Source organism: Macaca fascicularis, chromosome 13 (genome assembly GCF_037993035.2).
Source record: "Macaca fascicularis isolate 582-1 chromosome 13, T2T-MFA8v1.1".
NCBI lineage: Eukaryota > Metazoa > Chordata > Mammalia > Primates > Cercopithecidae > Macaca > Macaca fascicularis.
Window position 1 is genome coordinate 47078547 of NC_088387.1, and position 25554 is coordinate 47104100.

At 48.8% G+C, this 25554-nt stretch overlaps 1 protein-coding gene across 2 annotated transcripts in view; it reads right to left on the reverse strand.

The window, feature by feature from the left end:
- HK2 (hexokinase 2) overlaps positions 1-21649 on the reverse strand; it is a 56675-nt gene extending 35026 nt beyond the window's left edge. For both annotated transcript variants that reach the window (XM_045369006.2, XM_074010879.1), the window contains exons 1-2: positions 21133-21649; positions 2072-2234 (exon numbers count right to left, since the gene is read on the reverse strand). In XM_045369006.2, coding sequence (XP_045224941.1) covers positions 2072-2234; positions 21133-21195 — 226 coding nt within the window. In that variant the 5' untranslated portion in view covers positions 21196-21649. The remainder of the gene's footprint in view (positions 1-2071; positions 2235-21132) is intronic.
- Positions 21650-25554: the final 3905 nt, after the last annotated feature.

Here is a 25554-nt window from a genome sequence, read left to right on the forward strand (position 1 = left end):
CTTTACAAAAACAAAGGCTGAGTCCCAGAGAGTATGGAGGTGAGGAGCTAACCTATGGACTCCCTGCAGATGGGGAGGGAGGGATTAGGTATGGGTTTCCTGCAATCTGGTCTCCATTATTCCAGGAGCCACTTCCTTTGTTTCAGTGAGTAAGACATTTCAGTATGTGCTGCAAACAGTGCAAGCTTCAAAGTGCATGGGAGGTCTTGGTGCCTCCAGCTTCAGGAAAGCAATGAGAATTTTGAAAGCTTGCCCCATAATTAGTTCTCCCCAACAAACTTAATTCAACTGCCTATAATACAGGCTAAACAATCAGTCCCAACTCCATTCCAAAAAATTTTAGTTGAGCATTTGCAGTGTGCTCCAGCACCAAGTGCACAGGCTAACACATACATGAACACATAGAATGCATCACGTGTAGTACCGACGCCTGAACTTCGGCTTCCGCAAGCTTGATTCCTAACTCGGCCTCTCACTGGCTGTATGATTTTGGATGACTTTTTGACATTCGAGCCTCAAATTCCTCATCTATAAATTGTGGATAAAATTTGTACTTACCGTAAAGGTTTCTGAAAAGTAAATGAGTTAATACACTGAGGTGCCCAGAAGAGTCCTTAGCCCATATGTATTTAGAAAAGATTTAGGGTACTTACTTAGTGCTAGTGCTGCGTGAAATAAAGACAAGGCCTTGGCCTTCAGGAGTACATTTATCTGAATGTCAAACAACAATCTCAGAAATGGGTGTGGTTTCCAGTCAGAGGGAGTGGTAGGTAAACATGCCAATCTAGAGGACATGGAAGAGATAAGAGGCCCCTCACCTCGAGGGTCTCTTTGAAGGGCCAAGAAACACACTCAGGAAACAATCCTAAACAAGGTCATACCCTCAGCACTGGGTCCAGGCTGGGTCCCAAGGCTTCAGCAAACACTTATTTTGGGAACCATACAGTCTCATTAGACAAACCAGGTCCCTAGAGGCACTAAGGGAGATGAGCCTCAAGGACACACGTGTGCTGGAAATAGCACAGGCACTTGGCATTCACAGGCCCTGACCCACACCCTGCCCCTAACTCCCCTCCCAACAACGCCCCTGCAGATGCCTCACCAGCGACCTGTCAGCTTCCTGGAGATCTCGTCCCCCTTAGGTTTTCGGACACTGTGCTTCCTGCTTCTTCCTCTGCCCTGGCAGCTGCCCCTTGGGCTCTCTCTCCTGCCCTCCAGATGTGAGTACCTACCCGCCACCCTCCACCCCTCATGGGCCTCACAAGCACCTCATCTCTAAAATGGAGACACCTATTATGAGGATTAAATAAAAGCTCTGACACGACTTTGTTCGGTCCCCTTCTCTGGGATGCTGCCATTCCCAGGCAGCTGGGCTCCACACCCAGGCCCCACCCTTGAATCCTCTTTCTGCCCACCCACCACCACCCACCAGGGCCATGTCTTGTGTTCTACCAGTCGGGCCTCGCTCCCCCTCCACTCTACCTATACTGCCAAAGACATTACCAAGACACTCCTGAAAAACTTGCGTTTACTCCCCAAGGCTACTGCAGAGACTAAACGTTTTAGGCTTGCATTCAAGGCCTTCAGTGATCTAGCCCTAATCCACTGGACCTTTCCAACCTTTCCAACTTGAATCTCCACCATGATCCTTTTTCCCCTACCTGATTAAATCACTTGCTGGGTGGTGCACCATAAAATAAGGATTCTGGGCTGGGTGCGGTGGCTCACGCCTGTAATCCCAGCACTTTGGGAGGCCGAGGCGGGCGGATCACGAGGTCAGGAGATTAAGATCATCCTAGCTAATGGAGATCGAACCACTGAGCTCCAGCCTGGGTGACAGAGTGAGACTCTGTCTCAAAAAAAAAGGATTCTGTATCCAAATAAGGTGATTAAACAAAGTTTTTCCCAAGCTTCCTGTCCATCCGTCACACAGCCTTCCATTCAATTCCCTGGATGTTTCCCTTAGCCACGGTTGGTTTCTGAGGCTTTTGAGTTATTTGGGTCCTGAATAAAGCCAACTAAATCACCCCCGAGTAACGCAGCAGCTAGAGCCATCCCCCAGGTGCCGCACCTGTCCCATCTGGAGTGGACCTCACAAAGGTGGGCAGCATCTTCACTGCTGCAGTGGGGTGGGTGGTGGCTCCAAGCCCTTTCTCCATCTCCTTGCGGAACCGCTTAGAGATCTCCAAGAGGGTCTCATCAGAGAGGCGCATGTGGTAGAGATACTGGTCAACCTGAAAGGGGAGGAAGACAAGAGCAAAGCCATTGGTTAAATAAATTATGGCATAGGTCTATGTCATGGAACACTACTCAGCCCTTCAAAAGAACAAAATCTGTTATGTACAGAAAGTTATTATTAAAGACCATTAGTAGCAAACGATTTGACAGGACTTTGTCTTAAAAAAAAAATTAAAATTATAAAAATAGACCTAATTTTTGGAGAACTGGTGCATACCAGAGGAAAGGCCTATTAGGGCAGAGGAGAGTTATTTTCAGAATGGTTGAGTCGGAAGGCCTGTGACAACATCACTGGAGCCAGGGTTCATTACCCTCATCTCTTGTTCCCCCAGTACCTAACACGGCCAGTCACATCAATCCCATTGCCCCTCACCCTAGGCCAGGTAGCCATCACCTTTTTCCTGGACTCCTACAATCCCCAGTTCGGCTTTTACCTCTTCCATCCACTTTCCATGCCCAGCCAGACTCACCCTGAAAGCCAGCTGATCCCTGGCTTTCAGGGCTTTCCGTTGGAACAAAGCTCAAAATCCTTTCAGGGCCCCACCTCCTAATCGGGCCTCTAGCCACCTCCTAATCTTTTTTTTTTTTTTTAACAGGGTATCGCTCCAGTTGTCCAGGCTGGAGTGCAGTGATGAGATCTCAGCCAGCTTCAGGTGATCCTCCCACCTCAGCCTCCTGAGTAGCTGGGACTTTCAGGCACGTGCCACCTTGTCTGGCTAATTTTTTTGTTGTTGTGTGTGTGTGATTTTTCTTTTTTTTTTTTTTTTTTTTTTTGAGGCTGAGTCTCACCCTGTTACCCAGGCTGGAATGCAATGGTGCAATCTCGGCTCACTGCAACCTCTGCCTCCCGAGTTCAAGCAATTCTAGTGCCTCAGCCTCCCAAGTAGCTGGGATTACAGCAGTGTGCCACCACACCCAGCTAATTTTTTGTTTTGTTTTGTTTTGTTTTTTTTCAGCAGAGACAAGGTTTCACCATGTTGTCTAGGCTGGTCTCAAACTCCTGGACTCAAGCAATCCACCCGCCTCGGCCTCCCAAAGTGCTGGGATCAAAGGGGTGAGCCACCGCGCCTGGCCCCACCTCCTAACCTTATGGTAAGGTCTGCACTCTTTGTGTAGATTCTCTCCCTGGTTCAGTTCCCCAACTTCCCCAACTTGCCCATCCCTGCCTCGGAGCTCATGCACACAGGCCCTCCAGGTATATGCCCTGCCAATCTGCTACCAGTCCTTCAGGCCTCTCTCCATAGGGGCCTCTTCTCATCCTCCAGATCACAATAGTCAGGCTCCCTGTTATTCTAAGAACTTGAGCTTTTCCCTTCACAAGACTATCCACAATTTGGAACTAAATATTTATTAGGGTCCAAATCATAAGCACCAAAGGCTAGAAGAACAATGTCTACTTGTTCACCTTTGCATACCTGGAGGCTGGCACAGTACCTGGCACAATGGAGAGGCTCTATGTAAATGATAATGCACCCTCTGTGCTCAGGTGGAGGCAACTCTCCCTAGTTCTTTCACTGAATCTGTTTCCCACATAAATTCCCATGAACTTTTCCCAGATTTAAACCAGGAGAATGAGAAGCATCAGATAAGTCTCACTTGTTTGTTTGTTTTGTTTAATCTTTTATTTATTAATTTATTATTGAGGCAGGGTCTTGCTATATTGAGACAGGGTCTTGCTATATTGCCCAGCTTGTTTCCAACTCCTGGAATCTACCTCAGCCTCCAGGGCTGTGGGCCACTAGCCCCCCACCCTCCATCCCACAAGCTGGGTCCCTGACCTCTAGTTCCTACAATATCTGGGAGCCAAGGTGCTCCTGAGGCCTGGACCTCCCCCACAAGGACATTTGAGGCTCCCCAGGAAGACAAAGGGTGCAGCTTCGGCCTGACACTAGACAAGCCCCCTTCTTTTTGGTGAAGTGTCAGACAAGTCTCTAGCCATCTCCAGTGACCCTAGTTTAAGGGCAACTCTGACCACCCCAGAGTCCTCCCACTCCAGATCCAGTGACACATTGACTGGCCCAGGAATGCTACTTCACAACTTTCACATCTCAGGGCTAATGTACAAAGTCTGGGGCTACCCAGACCAGAGGCCAATGGGAGGCCACATCCAGGAAAAGCCTGAGATGCACTCATGGGCAACTGTAATAATGGCAAGCCCTCATGTGGCTCCTGCTTTGCGCCAGATCCTATTCTCCACGTTTGCTCCCATTATTCATTTCATCCTTAGAACAGCCCTCTGAGGTAGGAAGTGTCAGCACCTCTATTCTACAGAAAGGGGAAGTCACACAGACACGAGGGGCCATGCTTGGCTTGATAGAGCAGTCTGGCTGGCCTGTGCTTTTGTCCACTCTGCTAGATGACTGCCTCCTACCTGCCTGGATACAGCAGGGTCTATGCAGGTCAAACAGCATTGCAGTGAATACAGGCTGGCCATATCCATTAAAAGGCCATCTTCTATTCCAGTCATCTCCCAATGCAGGCCTGAACGGCAGACAGTGGAGAGTGAGGCCCACAGTGGTGACCGAGCAGGTTGAGGGCAGCAGACATGTCTCTGAACATTGTCATGAGGGCGACACGAGACAAAGACGCTCCCACCTCACTACTTTCCCAAAGAGAAGAAAGGCCCAGAAGCCTCACTGATGCTCCCCACCTCCCCGCCAACTCCACCCTCTATAGAAGGCTTCAGATGTTTGCAAAGGGCGCAGGAGCTCCTGCACTGAGAAGCTGAGCCTGTACCACCTCATTAAAAGGTCCCATCATCATGTCCAGAAGCATGAGGTTGTGCACACATAAGAGTTAATTCTATAGCAGCCAATCTTAGTTTATCTTCGATGTTTAAACTGCTTCAAGACTTGTTGGAAATCTAGTCAGACACTTCTCATCCCTAACCCTCGAAGAATCAAATTAAATGGTCACCCTTTATCCACCTTGCCTTTTGTCCCATAGATAACCATCTTCCACGTGTTCAATGACAGATGAAAACAGTAGTGATGATAGTTACAGCGGCTAAACATTCCTCAAGCATTTCTCACCTGTCAGGCACCATCCTCTGGCTTTACTGACCTGTTCTCCATTATCTTTGTAAAACTTCTGTACCCCCATTTTATAGATCACTTGGGTGATGAGGGGCAGAACTGGGATTTCACAGAGGTCTCTCTGGCCCCAATGCCAGGCCCTCAGGACAGCCACCCTCGCCTGTCCTGTGGGCCCCTCTTAGTGTAGATGGGCACTCCCTGCCTGCCCTGTGGTTTCTCGGATGACCCTGGGACCTTAGTTTCCTCTCCATCGCATGAGGAGACTAAGAGAGAGGATATGAAACAGTGAAAAATGTCCAGGCCAGTAGCTTGGCCCAAACTTTCCCTCTTTCACATCAGAGCTCTTTGAACTATCAAAACTTGAGAATAGATGGCACCAGGGCATGATGATGTGTTCACTCAGCTTATTGGGGCCACTCAGGAAGGGATAATTAATAATTAATCACTTAATGTCACAGCTTCCTAAACACACCAGTGGAGCCCACCCAGCCCTGGTAGGCATTGCTGTGTTGGTGGGCACTGCTGTGTTGGTAGCCAAGGGAAGCGGAAGTCAGAAACAAGAAGCAGCCACCATACAAAGATGATTTTCCTGGATTGGGAAGGAGATGAATGCAATTTTCAGAATCTTGCCAACTTTCACCCACAGTGCCATCATTGGAAGGAGCACCAGGCCCAATGTCAAGGGAGAAAGCCAAGCAGGTGATAGCAGATGTACATACAGCAGTGGGAATGCAGCTTAAAAGTATTCACCCTTAGAAAGGAAAGGCCCTTAGGGTAACTAGTTCAAAAATCCCACTAAACATAGTATTCGAGTTTATCTAGTTTGTCTCTCTCCACCTAGTCATCCAGCCGAGGTTTGAATACTTCCAATCCTGAGAGGCGCACTATTTCTCTAAATTCCATTATTGAACAGCTCTACTTGTTTCAAAGTTTCCTCAATCAAAGATAAATCTGCTTTCTGATACTTCTGCCTAATCTCCATCCTGTCACTTGTGATAAGAGTTTCCAAACTTGCGGCACATCAGAATCACAAGAGGAGCTTTCAAAAAAAAACAGTAAGAATTCCAAGGATCCATTCCAGACTAACCAAATGACACCTCGAGGGCTGGGGCTCAAACACTTTCCCCTCTCTTCTGGCGGGTTTCCAATATGCCAATAATGTGTTCGTGGTTGGCCCTGTTCTGATCAACTCTGCATACCACTTTTCTACCTGGGATCTTTGAGAATCAGTGGTTAAGATATTAGGCCAGCTGTGTCCCTGTGAAGTAATCCTGTGTTGATCCAGACTGCTGGGAGTTGGGAAGACAAACCCTACATTTGTTGTTAAGAGATGTAAGTTTCTGGAAACTATCAAAGCAGACTCATTCAGGTCAACCCTCGATTTGTAGCTTGTGGTGGTGACGGGAGTGTTCTGGCATCAGAAGCACCAGTATGCAAATCCTAGTGGTGGCGTTCATTAGAGGTTGTGCGACATTAGAGGACTCACTCTTAATCTGAACCTCAGTTTCCTCTCCACAAAGCCCCACACGATAGTCATAAGCATAACTGTGGGGACAAACGAGTTCTCTATCACCCTCCCCTTTCCTTCCACCCCTTCTTCCTTCTAAGGCTTCTCTCCACCCAGGGGCACCTTCAGGCAATCAGACATTTCTCAACCCTCCTTAGTCACAAAGCAGAGGCTGTTTCCCCAAACTATTCCTTCTCTTTCTGTGATAGGCGTGGACAAGGCTGTTTCTCTTTAAATCTCTATCTGGGAGAGAGAAGGAAAGGGAGAGGGGGCATTCCAGGCTGGGGAATCAGAGGCAGGCCAGAGCAAAGCCTGGCTGAGGAACGGGTTACCTTCCCGTCTGCCAACCTGCCAGCCCAGGAAGAGAGGGCGTGTGTTAGACAGAAAGAGATAGCACTGATAGTTGATATCTCTTCAGCAAGGGTTAGATTAGAGCTTCCTCATTGGGTAATTTTGGTCAGTTTCAGTTTTTCCCATAACATACCAGTCTGACATGCCCGCTTCCTCTACAGAATTGGGGATGGTGTCAGGGTAAGCCCTAAAGAGAAATTAACCCCATACTCTCTAGGAATTAAGATAATATCCAAAATGGGAAGCCATTAACACCCATCCCCTTAAGTACCTACATTTTCTTCCAGACCAGCACTTAAAAAAGGAGAGGAAATTGTGTCACTGTCAGAAAGCAAGGAATGGAGAGAACAAAAGAGGACACTCATGGAGGCTCCACTTCGAAGTATGCAGTGGGCAGGGTGGGCCAGACACAGTCCTGGCCAGGTATGGAGGAGCTCAGGAATGGCCTGGAGGTGAGTGCAAGAAAGGGATCTCAGAGAAACCAAGGCCCATCGGGGAGTAGCCTCAACCCAGGTCACACAGTTGAAACTAGAATATGGATCACCCGGATGAATGTCAACCCTTCTGGTCCAGAAGCACCCATCTCATTCTGCAGGCCCAATGCAACAAAAGATTGGTGCCACTGCCTGGATCCTGAGCCCACCCCATCTGGTCCCTGTGGGAACCTGGCCTTGATCATATTATTTACATCCAGAAGACAGCAATATTCCAATTTTGACAGTTTTCATATAAAGTACTACAGATCCTACCTTGAGTGCCTTAAGGGGTTTAAAAGGGAAGTGTAGAAGAAACGAAACCTTAAATTTCAATGTCTGAGTCTGTAAGATCCATATCATTCAATCCCTGAATCTGACTACTGTTGCAAACCTAACATCTTCCATGTTATGGCATTTATGGAACAGCTATTATATACAAAGCACTACAGTGTACAGAAACATAATTTTATAAGAAATTCTGGAAATGAATAGTGGTGGTAGTTGCACAGCAATGTGAATGATACACTTAATGCCACTAAATTATACACTTAAAATGGTTAAAATGGTAAATTTTGTGATTAATTTTTTTTATAATTTTAAAAATTTTAAGAAATCAACAGCTCTGCTCTCTAGGACTTTATACCAAAGAAGTTGGCTCATATTATAGACCAATGAGTGTCTCTAGAATGCGTGGAGAGATAAATCTTGTCAGATAAGAATGTCAGGCACAATACAAGGCAGCCCATGGGAAGGGTCACAGATTTAAGTGGCCTGAGAGACGGGCAATCAAAGCGGATAGTTTTGGAGCTCAGCCATCTCAGCAGATAAATGCTGACTTAGCGACAGCAGTGTGAAAAGGCTCAGGAGGCATGGACAAGCCCCCAAGACCCTGGGAAATTACCAATTCCAAGAACAGAAAGCTCCTCACCTTTACAACCTTATATTAGCTCCCCAGGAAATGCTTCACAGGTTTAATTCTATCACTTTTAATCAAGGGCTCACAGGAAAGACTATACAGACCACTGCACCGTGTAAAGCTGCTGTGTCTTTCACTAACGCTTCCCTAGCCATTCAGTCCCCAGTAGGGTTTAGTGTCAGGAGAAAGTCTGGCTGCCTAGACACACTGTGCTTCCTGTTATAGGCCGATGGGATGAAAATGACTGACTCAAAGAGAGCTATCCTTTTTGCCTTGACTGTCAGGAAGCTTGGAGCTCCGTCAAGTTTGTTTAACTTTAGAGACAGAGTCTTGCTCTGTTGCCCAGGCTGGAGTGCAGTGATGCAATCATGGCTCACTGCAGCCTCAAACTCCTAGGCTGCAGCCTCAAACTCCTGGGCTCGTGATCCTTCCACTGCAGCTTCCCAAGTAGCTAAGACTGTAGGTATGCACCCTTGTACCCAGCTGATTTTTTAATTTTATTTTTTCTGTAGATACAGAGTCTCACTGTGTTGTCCAGACAGGTCTCAAACTCCTGGCCTTAAACAATCCTTCCACCTTGGCCTCCCAAAGTGCTGGGATTACAAGCATAAGCCACCACACCAGGCCTGTCAAGTTTTTCAGTAATCATCTCTGCCAGTTTGATGACTCTTGTTCTAGAAATCTTTTTACTGAAAGCTGAACCAAATCACCAAATCCTTTTAGTAAGCAAGCAGAAAATACATAATACATGAATAAGCAAATGTTCATCACTTGTGTCTACAGGGCACACCCTCTAGGTAGAGGGCTGAATTCAAGTGATCAAATAGGATAAGGAAGTTACTCCGCAAGCATAGAAGCATCAAAGCAAAGGATGCAGGATGGCTGTGGCACAGCTGAACTTCAACTCTTCGGTCTTGGGATATTTCTAATTATCTAGAACCCTCTCTCCAGGCAGCCCTAGATGACCACAGCTAAAAATCCTACCTTTTAGCTTCTAGACCCTAGAAGACCAATTGATTGAACTTCACCTTTCTTAACATGCATGTTCTTGTCCTGAAGATACAATCAGGTCATCTATATATTAGGTCAACACTCCTATTTGGCCCCTTTGACAGAAACTTAGAAAGGACCATACCTTCTGGAAGTCAGGGGCCTTATTATGACTACTTTCGTCTGCTTTAAACCAACCACAGTTGAAACAGGGTGGTGGGATGGGCACAGTGGCTCACACCAGTAATCCTAACTCTTTGGGAGGCTGAGGCGGGAGGATCATTTGAAGCCAGGAGGCCAAAGCTGTAGTGAGTCATGATCACACCACTGCACTCCAGGCCTGGGCAACAGTGCAAGACCCTGTCTCTTAAAAACAAACAAACAAGCCAGAGTGGTGCAAGAGATAGTATACAGCAACAAGAATGCACCACCTACCACCATATGCAACCACATAGGTGTATCTCAAAATACAGTAAAATGCTGGGTGAAAAATGCCAGACACAAAAGGCATCTTTTATATCCTGCATGAGTCTATTTATAATAAGTACAAAAACAGACCTATGCTGTTAGTCAGAACGGTGATTACACTTGGTGGTGGTGGGTAGGACAATGTGGGGCTGGTTCAGGTAATGATCTGTTACTGGATCTGGATGTGGTTACCCGCTACGTTCAGTTTCCCATGTGCATTATACTTCAATTCAAAAGACGCTGGAAGAAAAAAAGGCAGGTGGCACTGACTTGGCCCTAGTTTACCCATTATACACGGTCAACGAGCCAAAGAAGATTAAAGAGGTCAAAAGAGGCCAAACAAAGAGAGACCCATCATTTAAATCTGGCCACACAAACACTTCCAGTGACCCCGTGCTGACACATGCTTGCAACTAAATTTCAAAAGAATTTCATATTTTTGCATTATTCCTTTGCCAGTGTTTTACCACAAATCTCTGACAAGGAAACCAAGGCTTGGAGAAGCGTCCCCAAATCACAGGCCTAGTCCCTGTAAGGCCTATAGCATCCAGTGACCAGCTGATTTCCCTAACCTAGGGCACAGGTGCGCCCATCCTGGGAAAGCCAGGCAACTGCTGTCAGTGACCTCATTAATAATAATGCCCTCACAGACTCCTCCTGGAAAGGCTGAGGCTGTACAAAGAGCAGCAAGTTTATTCTACAAAGTTGCCAGAGCAGGGCGAGATGTTTCTGATAAAAAGAAAAAAAAAGATGAGCCGGGGGAAGACACACGGCAGAACATGGATTCTGTAAGTCTCTGAAAGCCCACTGACCGAAACTGACAGATCTGCTATGCCACTTCTTCAGATGGGACAAGGAACTTATCCTCGCCAGGGCAGCCATGCCACCTCAGGCCAATGCCAGCTCTGACACACTGCAGACTCACAAGCCCGGGGCGGCGGGTAAGCGCAGAGCTGACCAGGGAGGCATACGGGCCACTCCTCCAGGATCCTGTTGCAGTGTTGTGAGTCACAGGACTTCCTGTTCTTCCAGTTCTCACTCACTCTCAGCTGCATCAAGTTACAGCCAGACAGACCTTAAGCAGCAGCACCTGTCCAGGGTCTAGGAGATGGACATTTGGGACACCCAGTCCGGGGTCCTCCTGTCCTCAGACATTCTGCTCCAACTGCGGGGCAGCAGGGGGCTTATGTCCCAGATGCACGTGACCCTGGCACAGTTCACCTGCCAACAGATACTGACTGAGCGCCAAGTTCAGCGTGCCAGGGCTGGGCACTGAGGATACTGGTATAAAGGAGACACCGGCCTCTGCCAGCAAGGGGCTCAGTCTATTGGCAGGAGACAGATACATTAATAAGTAATTACAAACTGACGGGAAGGGCAGAGCAATGGGCAGCTTCTTTTACAGTAATAAAACATGGATTTACAATCACTTAAATCACATACATCAATGTGAATCTGAGGAGTGTTTGTCTTGGTTAGAAATGTGTGTGTGTTGGCCTCACTGCCCAGAATGTCCCCTCCCCTTGTCTAACAAACTCCCACTTACCCTCCATAGCCCAGCACAAATGGCCTCTCTCCAGTCATAGCAGCAGCTATCTCAATACTAGAGATATAATAGGTGCTCAAGAAACCTTTGTTATAGTTATACACAAGGGGCTATGGGAACACCAAAGAGAAAAGTTGGAAAAGTAACTTGGTGAAGGGGAAGAGCTGGCTGCTCCTGACTGACCAGGTGCTCTATGTCGGACCTTGCTCTTCAGGCCTGTGCCACACTGCATGGGATCCCCGCAGCAGCATGGTTTCCTCCCAGTCTACCTGTCTGCCCTGCCTAGGATGCTAGGTCCCCTAGAAGTCAGACTCCGCCTACCCCTCGACAGCCCCAGGCCAGGGACGAGAATCTGCCTCTGAGCCTCTTGTCCCACAGTGGCATCTGAACTCCCCACTCCTGTCTGCTGCCAGCGGTCCACTTGCTGGACCAAATGCCTCTGGGTCTGTCCCAGTCTGCCCCATCCACCCCAAGATCGCACCCACCACAGGCAAAGTACCCACACTTCCCTGTTTACCCAGGACAATCTCAGTTTACACCTGTGCTCACGGCATAACTACTACTGACAGTGCTTTCTTCCATTCTAAAAAGCGGCTCAGTTTGGACAATTAATTAGGGCGGCCCCCTAGACACAGCTAAGTAAATCCTGCCTTTGAGCTTGGGAAACTGACACCTAAAATGATAAGCGTTCATGCTGCACAAATGGTGTTTTAAAAAAACATGATGGGGATCAAGAAACTGGGTTCCAGATCTGGGGCTTATCCTATGTGAGCTTGGGCTGGTCCCTTAGTACACAATATCTGGTTTCCTTAACTGTAAAATGAAGGGTTTGTTTAGACTATGTGGTCCCAAAGGTCCCTTCCCAGCTGATACCTGACTCATATCCCATGAAACTGAAACATAAATGACTGTCTCTAGTTGTCCCTGCAGCTTTGTGCTGGGGGTTAAGGGCACTGGCTCTGGAGTCAGACTGTGTGGGTCTGGATTCTGACTTGCCATGGGGCAAGGTACTATCCTATTCTGTGCCTGGTCTCCTCATCTGAATAATAGATAATAACAGGACCTACCTGGAGGGCAGCTTGAGGGTGGCCTGTGTTACTATACATAGAGCTGACGGGAAGAGGCTACAGGACTTCGTGGAGGGGACTGAGACAGAAAAATTTGGGAGGAAACAGGAAGCAGGAAGAGGAAGTCCCTCAAATGGGAAAGAAGGAAAAGTGGCAGCTTCGAATGCCCTCATTTAACCCTAATTAAAGCTGTCAGATGGTTCATCTGGCTTTATTCCTTCAGACAATATGGAGATGCCAGAAGGAAGGGATTGGGAAAAGGCCTTTTAAGAACATGGACCACCTCCAAGCATCCAGGGCAGAAATGGTGGAAAGGCAGGAAGGTTGGGTGGGCGGGAGGTGGGTGGGCCCCAAGGGCTTCCAGAGCCAGGTTCTGAGAGCCTGACTCACTCTCCTGGTTAATGCTGAGATAAGGTTTAACCAAGGCGGGAAAGAATGTCCGGGAAATGCTTAGAGATCCATCTGCAAACAAAATGAGTGACCACCCCTAAAAGAGGGCAGCATTTTAGGGGAAATGAGATTCTCTGTTCACTGGAACAGGGCCAAGACTCCTGACTCCTGACGTGGATAAGGCAACGGCTGTTCAAGAGGTGGGATGGAGGATATGGGTTCCACATGCAGAATCCCCCTGGGCTTCATCAAGAACCCAGGGCACCCTGGGCTCAGCTCAACAGCTGTATGAGAGGCAAAGAGCTGTCTGCCAAAGCCCAGGATGCCCAGGGAACCTCACCCAATCTGCTGAAAGAATGTGAGAATGGCCATTCCCTTCTGTGAAATTCCAGGGGTCGGTGGGGCCAAACCTATCATGGCGGGTCCTGTGACTCTTCAGCACAGGGCACTGCAAATGATTTCCCCTGTGGAAAGCTGGGGTCTGGGAGAGATGTGAGGATGAGTGAACAAGTATTTAATGACAAACTCCACAGCACAAGAATACGAAATCCCAAGTAAGCAGCCTCCACAACTGCCCTCTGAAGCCTCTGCTCTTCTCTGGGTTAGTTACTGGGGAGAGAGAGGTTAGGCTTCTCCAGTGAAAAGGAGCTGGAACTAACACTGATCATTCAGCACAGCTGTGTCTCCTGCGGCATCGCAAGGATGCTTCAACCTGAGGCGCAATGTCCCAGGCATCCCAGAGACCTCGAATGGGGGTGCCACCTCCGTAGAAGACCAGAAGAAAAGCAATTTAGAGGAAGAGCTTAAGGATGGATCTCCTAAGCCCAGGAAAAAGAAGGTTTTAGAAACCTCTACAAAGAAGCAGGGTGGGTGCATCCTTCTTCCCTGGCTTCAGGAACTTTCCATCCTTCTGACTTCTCTGTCCTCTGATTCAATCCAATGTCAGACAGAGACTCAAATGGACCTGAAACCACTTACTCTAAAAGAAGCTATTGAGAATTATCCAGGGTAAAGCAGGGCCTCTTTTTGCTCCTGTCCAGGCGGACAGTGCAGTGGGACATCTAAGACTGTGTCCCTCATTATGTACAGACGCTCCGACTTACAATGAGGTTATGTCCCGATTAGTAAGTCAAAAATGCATTTCATACACCTAACCTACCATCAAACACAAAGCTTATTTTACAATAAAGTGCTGAATATCTCATGTAATTTACTGAATACTGTACTGAAAGTGCAAAACAATGGTTATATGAACACGAAAGTACAAGTTCTACTGAATGCGTATCACTTTTGCACTACTGTAAAGTCAAAAAAATCATTAAGTTGAACCATTGTTAAGTACCAATACTTAATACGTAAAGCATTGACTATATGTCAGGCACAGTTCTCAGAGCTTCACACTTTTTAACCCTCTTTCTCTTTCATTCTTACAAATACTATATTAAAGTGTTATCCAAGCAATCTTTACATTTTACCAGGAAAAGAAACTGAGGCCTAGAGAGGTTGAATAACTGACCCAAGCTCACACTGCATGTTATGCAGACAGCCAGAGTTCAACCCCAGGGAGCCTGACTCCAGCTCATCAAACAGCCTCTCCCAGTAACTGTCAGGCTGTCCCTCAGTGGATGTCACTGACGTCTCTCCTCTACTCCCCGGCTCAAGTGCCTTCTGAGCTCCCACTACACCAGCTCACATGTCTGCCTTGTTGGGAAGCCTGGCTCATGCCCAGCCTCCATGGAAACTCCAGCAGCACCAGGGTGAGCATCTCCCAAGGACAACTGAGCAGACTTCTCTTGCTGGCTTTGCTGGCTTTCTGGAGCACTTGTATTGCCCACATTTCTCGGGTTGAAAATACAGAAACAGCAACTAGCTCCTGTCCCCTGAAAACCTGCCCCCCAGCAAGGGACTGTGGGCATCTGCAGACTGCTGTGAACTGTAGACCTCATCTTAAGTTCATCTTTTGTAGAAGCCCATTTCCCACTATGACCATCCCATGACATGGCACACTGTTGAGAACTCAGGGCTCTGGTCCCAACTAGGGCTACTAACTTGCTGTATGACCATCAGCAATACACCTGAAAACTGAAGGGGGTGGGGGGTATGGACCATGTTCTTCTAAAGCAGTTTCTCAAACTTGACACTGTAGACATTTTGGGCCAGGTAATTTTTTGTTGTGGGGAGCTATCTTGTGCATGGTGGGATATTCAGCAACATTCCTAGCCTCTCTTACTAGATATCAGTAACACACACTCATCCAAACCTGCCTCTGCTTACTAGATGTAACACACACTCACCCAAACCGTTTTGACAACCAAAAATGTCTCCAGACACTGCCAAAGTCCACTGGGGGGCAAAATCACTCCTAGTTGAAAACTACTGCTCTAAATGAAGAATTTTTAAAAGATAGGCTTTGTCTCTGGAAATCTGAGTAAGGTGGACATTCTTGCTCTTTATGATAGGCTGGGATAGCCCCTCACCAAAAAAAGTATCTGTCCCAAAATGTCAATAGCACCAAGGCTGAGAAAACTGTTTTAGAGATAAGCAGAAAGAGCCACTCCAGCGCAAAGAAGAATGATGTGTGATCCACAGAGTGTGATATGAAGACGTGTCCAGTGAGCTATGGGATTTAATTTGCCACACCCCAACCCCCACAGCTTTGAAAAGGCAAAGACAGTCAACATACAGTGTTGGAAAACAAACCAAACCTGCTGACTTCAAAGTTCAACGACGATAGATAATGAGGAACCTCTTATCAAGATTTGGTTTTTTAAACAAAGGAAGCCAGTTTTCTGGGGCTCCAAGGTCTTTCAATTATCAGATCTCCTTACTCCCACTGCCAACTGTGGTTTGTGTTGCTCTGATTCCCCCTGGAAAAAGACTTCCAATTGCCCCAAACTCCCCTGGGTACTGGAAAAGTTCATCTTTGAAAAGTGATGTTTAAAAAAAGCCTGGGCACAGTGGTTCACGCCTATAATCCCGGCACTTTGGGAGGCTGAGGTGGGCAGATCACGAGGTCAGGAGATTGGGACCATCCTGGCTAACACAGTGAAAAACCCCGTCTCTACTAAAAATATTTAAAAAATTAACCGGGCGTGGTGGCGGGCGCCAGCTACTCAGGAGGCTGAGGCAGGAGAATGGTGTGAACCTGGGAGGTGGAGGTTGCAGTGAACTGAGATCACGTCACTGCACTCCAGCCTGGGCAACAGAGCAAGACTCCATCTCAAAAAAAAGAAAAAAATGCTAGGCGCGGTGGCTCATGCCTGTAATCCCAGCACTTTGGGAGAGGCCAAGGTGGGCAGATCATGAGGTCAAGAGATCGAGACCATCCTGGTCAACATGGTGAAACCCCATCTCTACTAAAAATACAAAAATTAGCTGAGTGTGGTGGTGCGCACCTGTAGTCCCAGCTACTCAGGAGGCTGAGGCAGGAGAATCACTTGAACCCAGGAGCTGGTGGTTGCAGTGATCTGAGATTGCACCACTGCACTCCAGCCTGGTGGCAGAGTGAAACTCTGTCTCACACACACACACACAAAAAGTGCTTCTTAGCTCTCTCTGACATAGAAGTTTGGCAATATAAACAAATGGATGGTTAACGAAAGCTACAAAGTATTCCTACTATCATCAGTTGTCTTCTGAGCAGAGAAAGGGACAGAGTTAGGTTAACAAGATGTTACAAATGGAACAAATAGAGTGAATTGTACCTGTCAATGTCAGTTTGCCCAATCAAAGTTAACGTAGACAAAAATATTAAAGTTTTAATCAGCAATTTACTCTTGATAGTCTAATCCCATACGTGCGGACTCATGGCACACAGTAGGTGTCCAAAATGTGCCAAGGTTTCTTGAGGCCTCTAACTCCCACCCCACTCATGGTAATTCATTCTTTTGACTTAGCGGCCATAAATTATCTCTTCCTGGAGCTTTATCTCTCTAGACAACTGAAAAGTGTCTGGGTTTCTGTCTCCCACATCACACTCAGAGGGCCTTGCACTCACTGTACAAGCATTAAAATTCTTGGCTTTCTTGACTCTTGGGGTCTCTGTTAAATCTTTTCGCTTCCAAGATATTCCTCTCAAGCCCAGCATTGAAGATCACCCCTTGCTCATACAACAAGGAGTCTACATGAACTATGTCTATACAGGATTCCAGTGCAAATGTCACCAGTCTATGTGTATTAAAACAATTTGGTCAATGGCTAGAGGAAGGAGTATATACTTCATTTTTTCTCTATGGTTAACCCTGATTCTCCATTCTTAAGAGACAAAATCTTGCATCTTGTATACTAACTTATCTCAATTAATAGAAAGAATCCTCTATCTGTCCACAGGGAGGACACACAGTCTTGATTGCTGAAGGACAGGAAACTCCTCCCTTTCTCTCTCCCTCCTCAGAACTGGACTCAGGTCATGCTTTGGATGAAGAGATAGCTGAGAACTGTCCCTCCCTCTAAGTGTCCACCCATATACCATCCCTTTAGCCTAAGACTAGCCGCCCGCGCCCAGCTCCTCCACTTCCTGCAGCCCTGGTTTAGCTTCTTTCTCCAGAAAGGTCTCCTCCTTTACTCTTGTACTCACTGAGCACCTCACCAGTGGCCAGGAACGGCAGCAACAAACCTAACAGCCGAGATTCTCCCTGCCCTGAAGAAGGAACCCGAACCGAAAACCACCGACTCTAACAGATGGTGGAATGAAACAAATGTCATGCAAGGTTCAAACACACTAATGTTGGCACCCAGGAGCGGGAGGAGGCAGAAAGAAAATTAAGAGAGGAAACCGCATTTGAGCTGGAAGGGGTTAAGTGGAAAGAAGCCAAGCAGAGTTCAGGGCCACAAAAATGGCAAGGGCAAAAGGACCCAGTGTGAATAGGCAAGACAGAGGAATGAAAGCATGGAGAGGAAGATGAGGCTGAGCTGGGGGGTAGAAGCGAGAGGCAATGAAGAGCTGTAGAGGGCTCCTGAAATGATCCAATCTGGCTCCAGAGTTTTAGGGACACCCTTAGGAGGCCTCCAAGGTAACCCAGAGACCAGTTAACAAAGAGAGTTGATGAAAATGAATCCAGGACTCTCAGCTGGAATTGCCAGAGGGTACTGGTGCCACTTATCAAACCAACAGAAGAGCTAGTTCCACCTGTGGTCATGATGGGTGGGGGTGCTACCAGCAGCCAGGAGTGGGCATGGGCACAGGCCCATGCCAGGAGCCTGCTCACGTTCCCCAGAGACAGGCGAGTACGTGCTCAAGAGCATGGTGCTCTAAAGCCAAATGCATGGCTTCAATTCCCAGCTCGTACAGAAAAGCTGGTGACCTTGGGCAAGTTACCCCTTGTCCTCAGTTAAACAGGGATGCTAATAACAATCAGTCTTTACCTCATGGGATTGATTTGAATGTTAACAAGCTGACATACCTAAAGAGCTTAGAACAGTGCCAGGTACATAGTAGGTGCTCTGCAGTCACTCCTGAGTTCCAAAGTGTCAACTGGCAAAAGTGAGCAAATAACCCTTATTCTCATCTCTCATGCCCCAAAACACTGGGCTTGTCCATCAGGATATGACGAGTGACCTCATTGGGCAGGTGAACCCAAGCCTTCCTTGTCCTCACACTACAACCCAGAATATCTTATCAGAAGGAGATTTTGGCCGGGCGCGGTGGCTCAAGCCTGTAATCCCAGCACTTTGGGAGGCCGAGACGGGTGGATCACGAGGTCAGGAGATCGAGACCATCCTGGCTAACACGGTGAAACCCCGTCTCTACTAAAAAATACAAAAAACTAGCCGGGCGAGGTGGCGGGCGCCTATAGTCCCAGCTACTCGGGAGGCTGAGGCAGGAGAATGGCGTGAACCTGGGGGGCGGAGCTTGCAGTGAGCTGAGATCCGGCCATTGCACTCCAGCCTGGGCGACAGAGCGAGACTCCGTCTCAAAAAAAAAAAAAAAAAGAAGGAGATTTCAGAAGGGTCCAAATCAAAAGGTCTTTTCAAAAGACTCTAAAGTTATACTAAATTTTCAGTCTTCCCTCTTAATTCTTCTTTCCAACGGCAGCTCAGAAAGATGGTTCCAAGATACTCTCTGAGTTTTTCTCTGCTTTCTATGTAACTGCCACTAAGCTGGGAGTCAAATCCCAGGTTCTGACACCTACTGAGTTAAAGGCCTGATTCAATTCTGCCCCCATTGGTAGTTTAGAGGAAATACACCCAAAGGTCCTCAGGGACACTTCTGAAACTGACAGGTGGCTGCAAGGGTAGAGAAAAGAAGCCTACAGGAATGACAGTTGCACACTGCAGTGCTTAATCATCGCAACTCCATAAGTGGACAAGTCTACTGTTATTATTGCATTTTACAAAAAGAAACGAACGGGCTGTCCAAAGAGGCTCAGGGTGCTATAGTTAATAAACCACAAGACAGGGATTACAACTCATTTCCAGATACCCTCGCTAATTCCCGTTCCACTCTGGGAGCAGACAGATGACCCCCATTCCAAGATTGAGAGTGGTATAACTCCAACGGGGTTCCAGTCCTAGTGCCCTCCTCTGGTTTGAGTACATTTATGCAAGGATTCAAATGTCCTGGGGTAATCCCCAAAGGAGAAGAACTCCCTGGGATTAAGGATGCTTCACTGTGTATTTTAGGACTTGCCAAGAGATGATAGCCTTCCCCAAGAGTTCTTGGAAGTTGAGAAGTTACCAAGATCCTGCCAGCTCAAATGCACGTTTTTAAGTAAACTGAATCAAGGTGCAGAGCCACATCCCAGGAATTAGAGAATAACAGCCATTTACAAACAGTAAAACCCAAGTAAACCAACCGCCTCTGCTCGCTCCTCCAGACTTGAGGCTGGGTAACTCCTGCTTTTCTCGGAGGTTCACGCGCCATCGCTACATTAATATGCCTCCTATGCCCTCGGGACCGCCAGAATGGGAATATGAGCAGGTTGTCGCACAGAACGATAAAGGCAAGACATTTTCCCAAAAATATGTTCCCGTCAGACATTGAAATTTCAAGTATGTAACTGAGCAACACACAGTTGCCTCACAGCTCTAAAACAACCTCCCTCCCGCTAATCCCTTCCCAACTTGTCCCCTACCTCAAATCGTAGCCCAGGCCCGGGCCAGGAGCCAATCCCCTAATCCCAGGCATTTCAGAAACTCAATTCTGAGGGCGCCCCTGGCCCTGCCCGGCCCCATCCCCACCCCCATACCCTGAGGCGGGGAATGAGAGATTCTCTGCTTGGCCTGAGGCTCTTTCTTATGTAAATGAACCGGCCAGGACGAGCGTTCAGCCGTAGGGAGCTGCAGAGAGCGAGGTGGGCACAGACAGGTCGAGGCCTAAGGGGAAAAAAAGCTCATTTTCGGAAGGCACAAATCTCAAGAATCTCAAGTAATCCAGGAACGCGTAGAGTTGGCCCTCTCCGAGTAACTTCTGGGGCAAACCAGAAAGTAACAACCAAAGCCCTCCCCTGAGACTCGGAGGCAGGCCCTGAGGACACGAGGCTGGGCGGTCCCGAGGTTGATTTGGGGGGGCGGGGGTTGATGGGGGACGCCCCTCGCCGAGCCTCAGTTCCGGGCGCCACAGTTCCGGGGAGGGGGCGCGGCGGGCGGAGTTCCTCTGCCCCTTTCCTACTCCTTCCCGGATCAGCTTCTCCCCAAGCCCACCCCCGCAGGGCCGCAGGGAAGGAGAAGGGAACCGCTGGTCTCCTACAGGCGGTCCGCGAGCGCAGACTGCCACCGGCGGCCCCACGCGGCAGCGGAGCAGCCTCCAGCAGCCACGATTCTCTCCACGTGCTCTCGCCGGAACTCGCGCTGCAGAAGGGGGCTCCCTCCCACGTGGGCGCAGCAATCCCTGAGTACCTGCGGGGTTACCCGCCCCTCCAGTAACAGGGAAAAAGGGGTTGAGGGAGAGAGCGTGAGCGCGTGCGGGAGCTCAGGGAGGGAGAGCGCCAGGCGGAGCGCGACCCCGGCTCCCCGCCCGGGCGCACTCGCCGGCCATGCCTAGCGGACGTGGCTCCTGGCGCCCAGGAGTGTCCCGGCTGCCCAAACTTTTTCCGCGTCCCGGGCCCCGAGTAGGGAGGGAGCAGGTCCCCGAAGGGTCGAGGAAAAGACTCCTGGAGGCCACGCCACTTTGCCGGAGCCCAGCCTGCCGCCCCGCCCGCGCTGACTTACCTTCTGCACTTGGTCATGGTTGAGCTCCGTGAAGAAGTAGGCGAGCAGATGCGAGGCAATCATTCTGCCGCGGCCCGACGGCGCAGAGTTGGGAAACCGAAACGGGGGCGCGAGCGGGGAGGCGGGTGGCGCGGTCCGACTGCTTTGTGCTGGGGCTCGGCTGCCGGGCCGGGAGCTGGGAGTCCGAACGACGCACAAAGGGGGCTAACGGCTAGGGTGCGCCCGGCTGGCGGAGGGCGCGGGTCTCCAGAGACGGGATTTTGGTGTCACAACTGCTACCAGGCGCCTCAGTTCTCTCCTGGCGGCGTGTCCGGTTTTCCCACGTCAAGGCGCTAACTTCGGCCACAGGATCACTGAGGCTCAACTTGAGAAGAATCGCAGCCCGGCTCCACTCCGGCAGTGGGACCTCTCTGGTTCACAGGCGTGTGGCTCCGGCCCGCGGATTTTCTTAGCTGGGTGACACGATGTTGCCAGCGGCGGCCCGGGACTCCTGCGCCGGAGTTTCATGCAACAATGTGGCTTATTGAGGGGCTGCCGGCCCGCGGGCCTCCGGGTCAGTGACGTGCGCACGCCCATTGGCTGCGCGGGGAGGGTGTGTGCGCCCGCGGGCCGCCCGCCGCAGCGTCGCGGCCAATCAGCGCTCACGGCTCGCGGGCGCGGCCGCTCAGACACCCGAGCCGGCTGCCTGTGGAGGCGCGCCGGGGGCGGGGGGCGGGGGCGGGGCGGGGCGCCTGAGATGGGACGTGTGGTCCGTGGCTAAAGGCTAGGACGGAAAGGCGCATGAGCCACCGCCGCGTCAGGCTCGGCTATGGGTGGGGGGAGCGTGATCGCGGACCCAAGGTGTGGGGCGACTGGAAAAACGGGTCACTGGACCAGCGCACACCCTGTGCGGAGAGACACTGTCTGGCATCTCGGGATCATGTGAGGGGCTCCCATTGCCCAGTCACACGTCTAAAGCATCCTAGTTCTTACCTATTGTAGCACGGCTGGAAAGTGAGCCGCCTTAGCGGCTGATTGCACTACAGCAGGCAATACAAGAGTCGGCCCATCCTTCACACCACTGATAAGATGTGAGTTTCACTAACCCCATTTTACAGATAAGGAAACTGAGGCCAGGCTAGGGCTCACACCTGTAATCCCAGCACGTTGAGAGTCCAAGGTTGGAGGGTTGCTTGAGACCAGGAGTTCATGACCAGCCTGGGCGATATAGTGAGACCCCCATCTTCCCAAATAAAAATAAATAAATCTGCCGGACACGGTGGCGTGTGCCTGTAGTCCCTGCTGCTCAGAAGGCTGAGGTGGAAGGATCGCTTGAGCCCAGGAGTTTGAGGCTGCAGTGAGCTATGATCATACCACTGTACTCCAGCCTAGATGACAGAGGGAGACCCTGTCTCAAAAAGAAAAGAGACTTGAACGAGGTCACATAGCTAATAAGTAGCAGATGGGGAAGAGAACCCCTGTCCCTCTACTTTAAGGTCCTATTCGCTTGCTCCATTATCCCGTGCTGCTAAAAGCCAGAGAAGTAGGAGATGGAAAAAAAGCATCTCTACAGCTCTGGGACTGATGCCGTGAATGAACTGGGTAGATGGTAAGTCTGTAACTGGATGATCTTGGACATGGGATGAGGTGGATGAGGGGGCTTACCAATGCTGAGAGGAGTGGAAGCCCCCGCCCCAGCTAATGCTAGACACCAGACTCCAAATTTAAACACACAGTGGAAACTGGCAAGAATGAAATACTGACTTCAATACTGATTTCAAGAGACATGACATTAGCGCCGGTGGAGAATGGCAAGCCTAAGGTTGGAAAAGGTTCAGTGAAGGAAGATGAAGGTCTGCCATGTTCTACTGAGGAGGAGTTTTTCTCTCAAACAGTGGCGTGCTGTCTGCAATGTGTATAGACTTAAAATTATTATTATATAAGTAATCAATGCTCATTGTTGAAAAATAAGAAGACATGGATGAACAGGGGGAAAAAAACATATCCATGATCCATCTAGCCTCTCAACAAAACTTCTTTTTTTTTTTTTTTTTAAAGCAGGGCCTCGATATGTTGCCCAGGCTGGTCTTGAACTCTTGGGCTCAAGCAGTCCTCCCATTTCAGCATCCCAAATAGTTGGGATTACAGATGTGCTCAGAAAAATTTCTTGAGAACTATGTACCCTTCTCAATGCACGTCCTCAGCCCTCCTTTCCTATACTCCAGACAGAATTGAGCTCAAACTGCTTTTGTCATAGTCATCATAATGACCTACCTGTTGCCAAATCTTGCATTCTCTTCCCTGCCCTTGTCTTACTCCTCCTTTCAGGGATGTTGAGGACAGTTAATCATATCCTCCTTCTGGACACACCTTCCTCACTTAGTAAGAGCACCAGTGCTCCACTCTGCTGGTATCCAGCTAACCTCACTCCCCAGGCTCCTCAGTCCCTGCTTGCTCTATTGGTAAATGCTGGGGCATTCGGGGCTGCCCTCCACCCTCTTCTCTGAACTAGTTACAGTTTCAGACTCCCTGAGGAGAAACTAACTTCCTAGCCCCATGACTGTTATATCATCTACATGGTGATGACTCACGATAGTAAATCTACAGCGAGGACCTCTCCTGGAGTTGCAGGCTTATTTCTCCAGCTGCCATTTGTCTTCTCCACTGAAGTGACTAGCATATCACACATAACATGTACAAAGCTGAACTTAACTTTTCTTCCCAAATCTTTTTCTTCCCCAGTTGTCTCAGCAAATGGCATCACCATCCACCCTAACTCATCTTCGATTCCTTCTTGCCACTCATCCTCACAGCCAGTCAATCCATCAGCAAGCAGTTGATTCCACCTATAACACAGACCCTGCATCTGACCACTTCTCTCCATGCCCTTAGACACCTCCTGAGATCTTCCCCCAGAACACTGCTTGGCATTCACACTAGCATGCTTTCCTCAAAAATGCAAACTCTTTCTCACCCAAAGGTCTTTGCTCTTCCTTTTCCTTCTATCCGGAATATCCTTCTCCAGGCCGATCTCCAGCTCATTCTTCTTCCTCATTGAGGTTCCACTCAGATACCTCCTCATGATGCAGGACAGGCAGGCCCCAAAATTTGGACTTAGCCTGGGAGGATTCTTGGCTTCACCCAGTAAAGAATTCAAGGGCAAGGGGGTGACATTAAACAGCAACTTATGGCCGGGTGCGGTGGCTCACGCCTATAATCCCAGCACTTTGGGAGGCCGAGGCAGGCGATCACAAGGTCAGGAGATCGAGACCACGGTGAAACCCCGTCTCTACTAAAAATACAAAAAATTAGCCAGGCGCGGTGGCGGGCGCCTGTAGTCCCAGCTACTCAGGAGGCTGAGGCAGGTGAATGGCGTGAACCCGGGAGGCAGAGCTTGCAGTGAGCCGAGATCGCGCCACTGCACTCCAGCCTGGGCAACAGAGCGAGACTCTGTCTCAGAAAAAAAAATAAAAAATAAATAAAATAAACAGCAACTTATATTGAAGTGGCAGTGTACATCAGGAGCAGAGGCACTGGTCTTTGCAGAGCAGAGCTACCCCATAGGCCATGTTCCCAGAGTAGCAGCTCAGAGGCAGTTCTGCACTCATGTTTCTACCTACTTTTAGTTACATGCAAATTAAGGGGCAGATTATGCAGAAATTTCTAGAAAAAGGTTGGTAACAGGTTGTTGAGTCATTGCCATAGAAAGGGGCAGTGACTTCCAGGTGTTAAATCTAGAACTCTAATCTAGAGTCTGGTCCTGAGTCTTAGCTCCCACCTCCAGAGTCAAGTCCCCACCTTCTACCTCATCAGAGGGTAGACCGGTTTATCTCAAATAGTTCCCCAAGTCACTATCACTTGGCCCTGGTTGATTTCCTGTTTATTTTTGCTATGTTCTTCCTCTCCTCAATAGATGATAAGCTAAAAGAGGGCAGGGTCTGTGTCTATGTCATTCTTTCATGTTTGCAGTGCCTAAAATGGTTCCTGACACACAGCAGACATGCAATAAACATTTATTGAATGGATTCATAGAAGAATCTTAGAGATGACTAATGTTCACATGTTGTGTAACAACACACACACACACACACACATAGAGTTCATAGTTTTATATATTATTTCCCAAATCTTTTCCCATTTCTCTGTCTACCCTAGATCACACACCCAATATCTCTCACCTGACTGGAACAGCCTCATAACTGGGCTTCCCTCTTCAGATACAGACATACCATAAATATATAGACTTAGATGTCTAACAAAGATTCTTCATTTATTTGTTCATTGTTTGTTTGTTTGTTTGTTTAGATGGAATCTTGCTCTATCGCCCAGGCTGGGGTGCAATGGCACAATCTCGGCTCACTGCAACCTCCGCCTCCTGGGTTCAAGCAATTCTCCTGCCTCAGCCTCCCAAGTAGCTGAAATTACAGGCACACATCACCATGC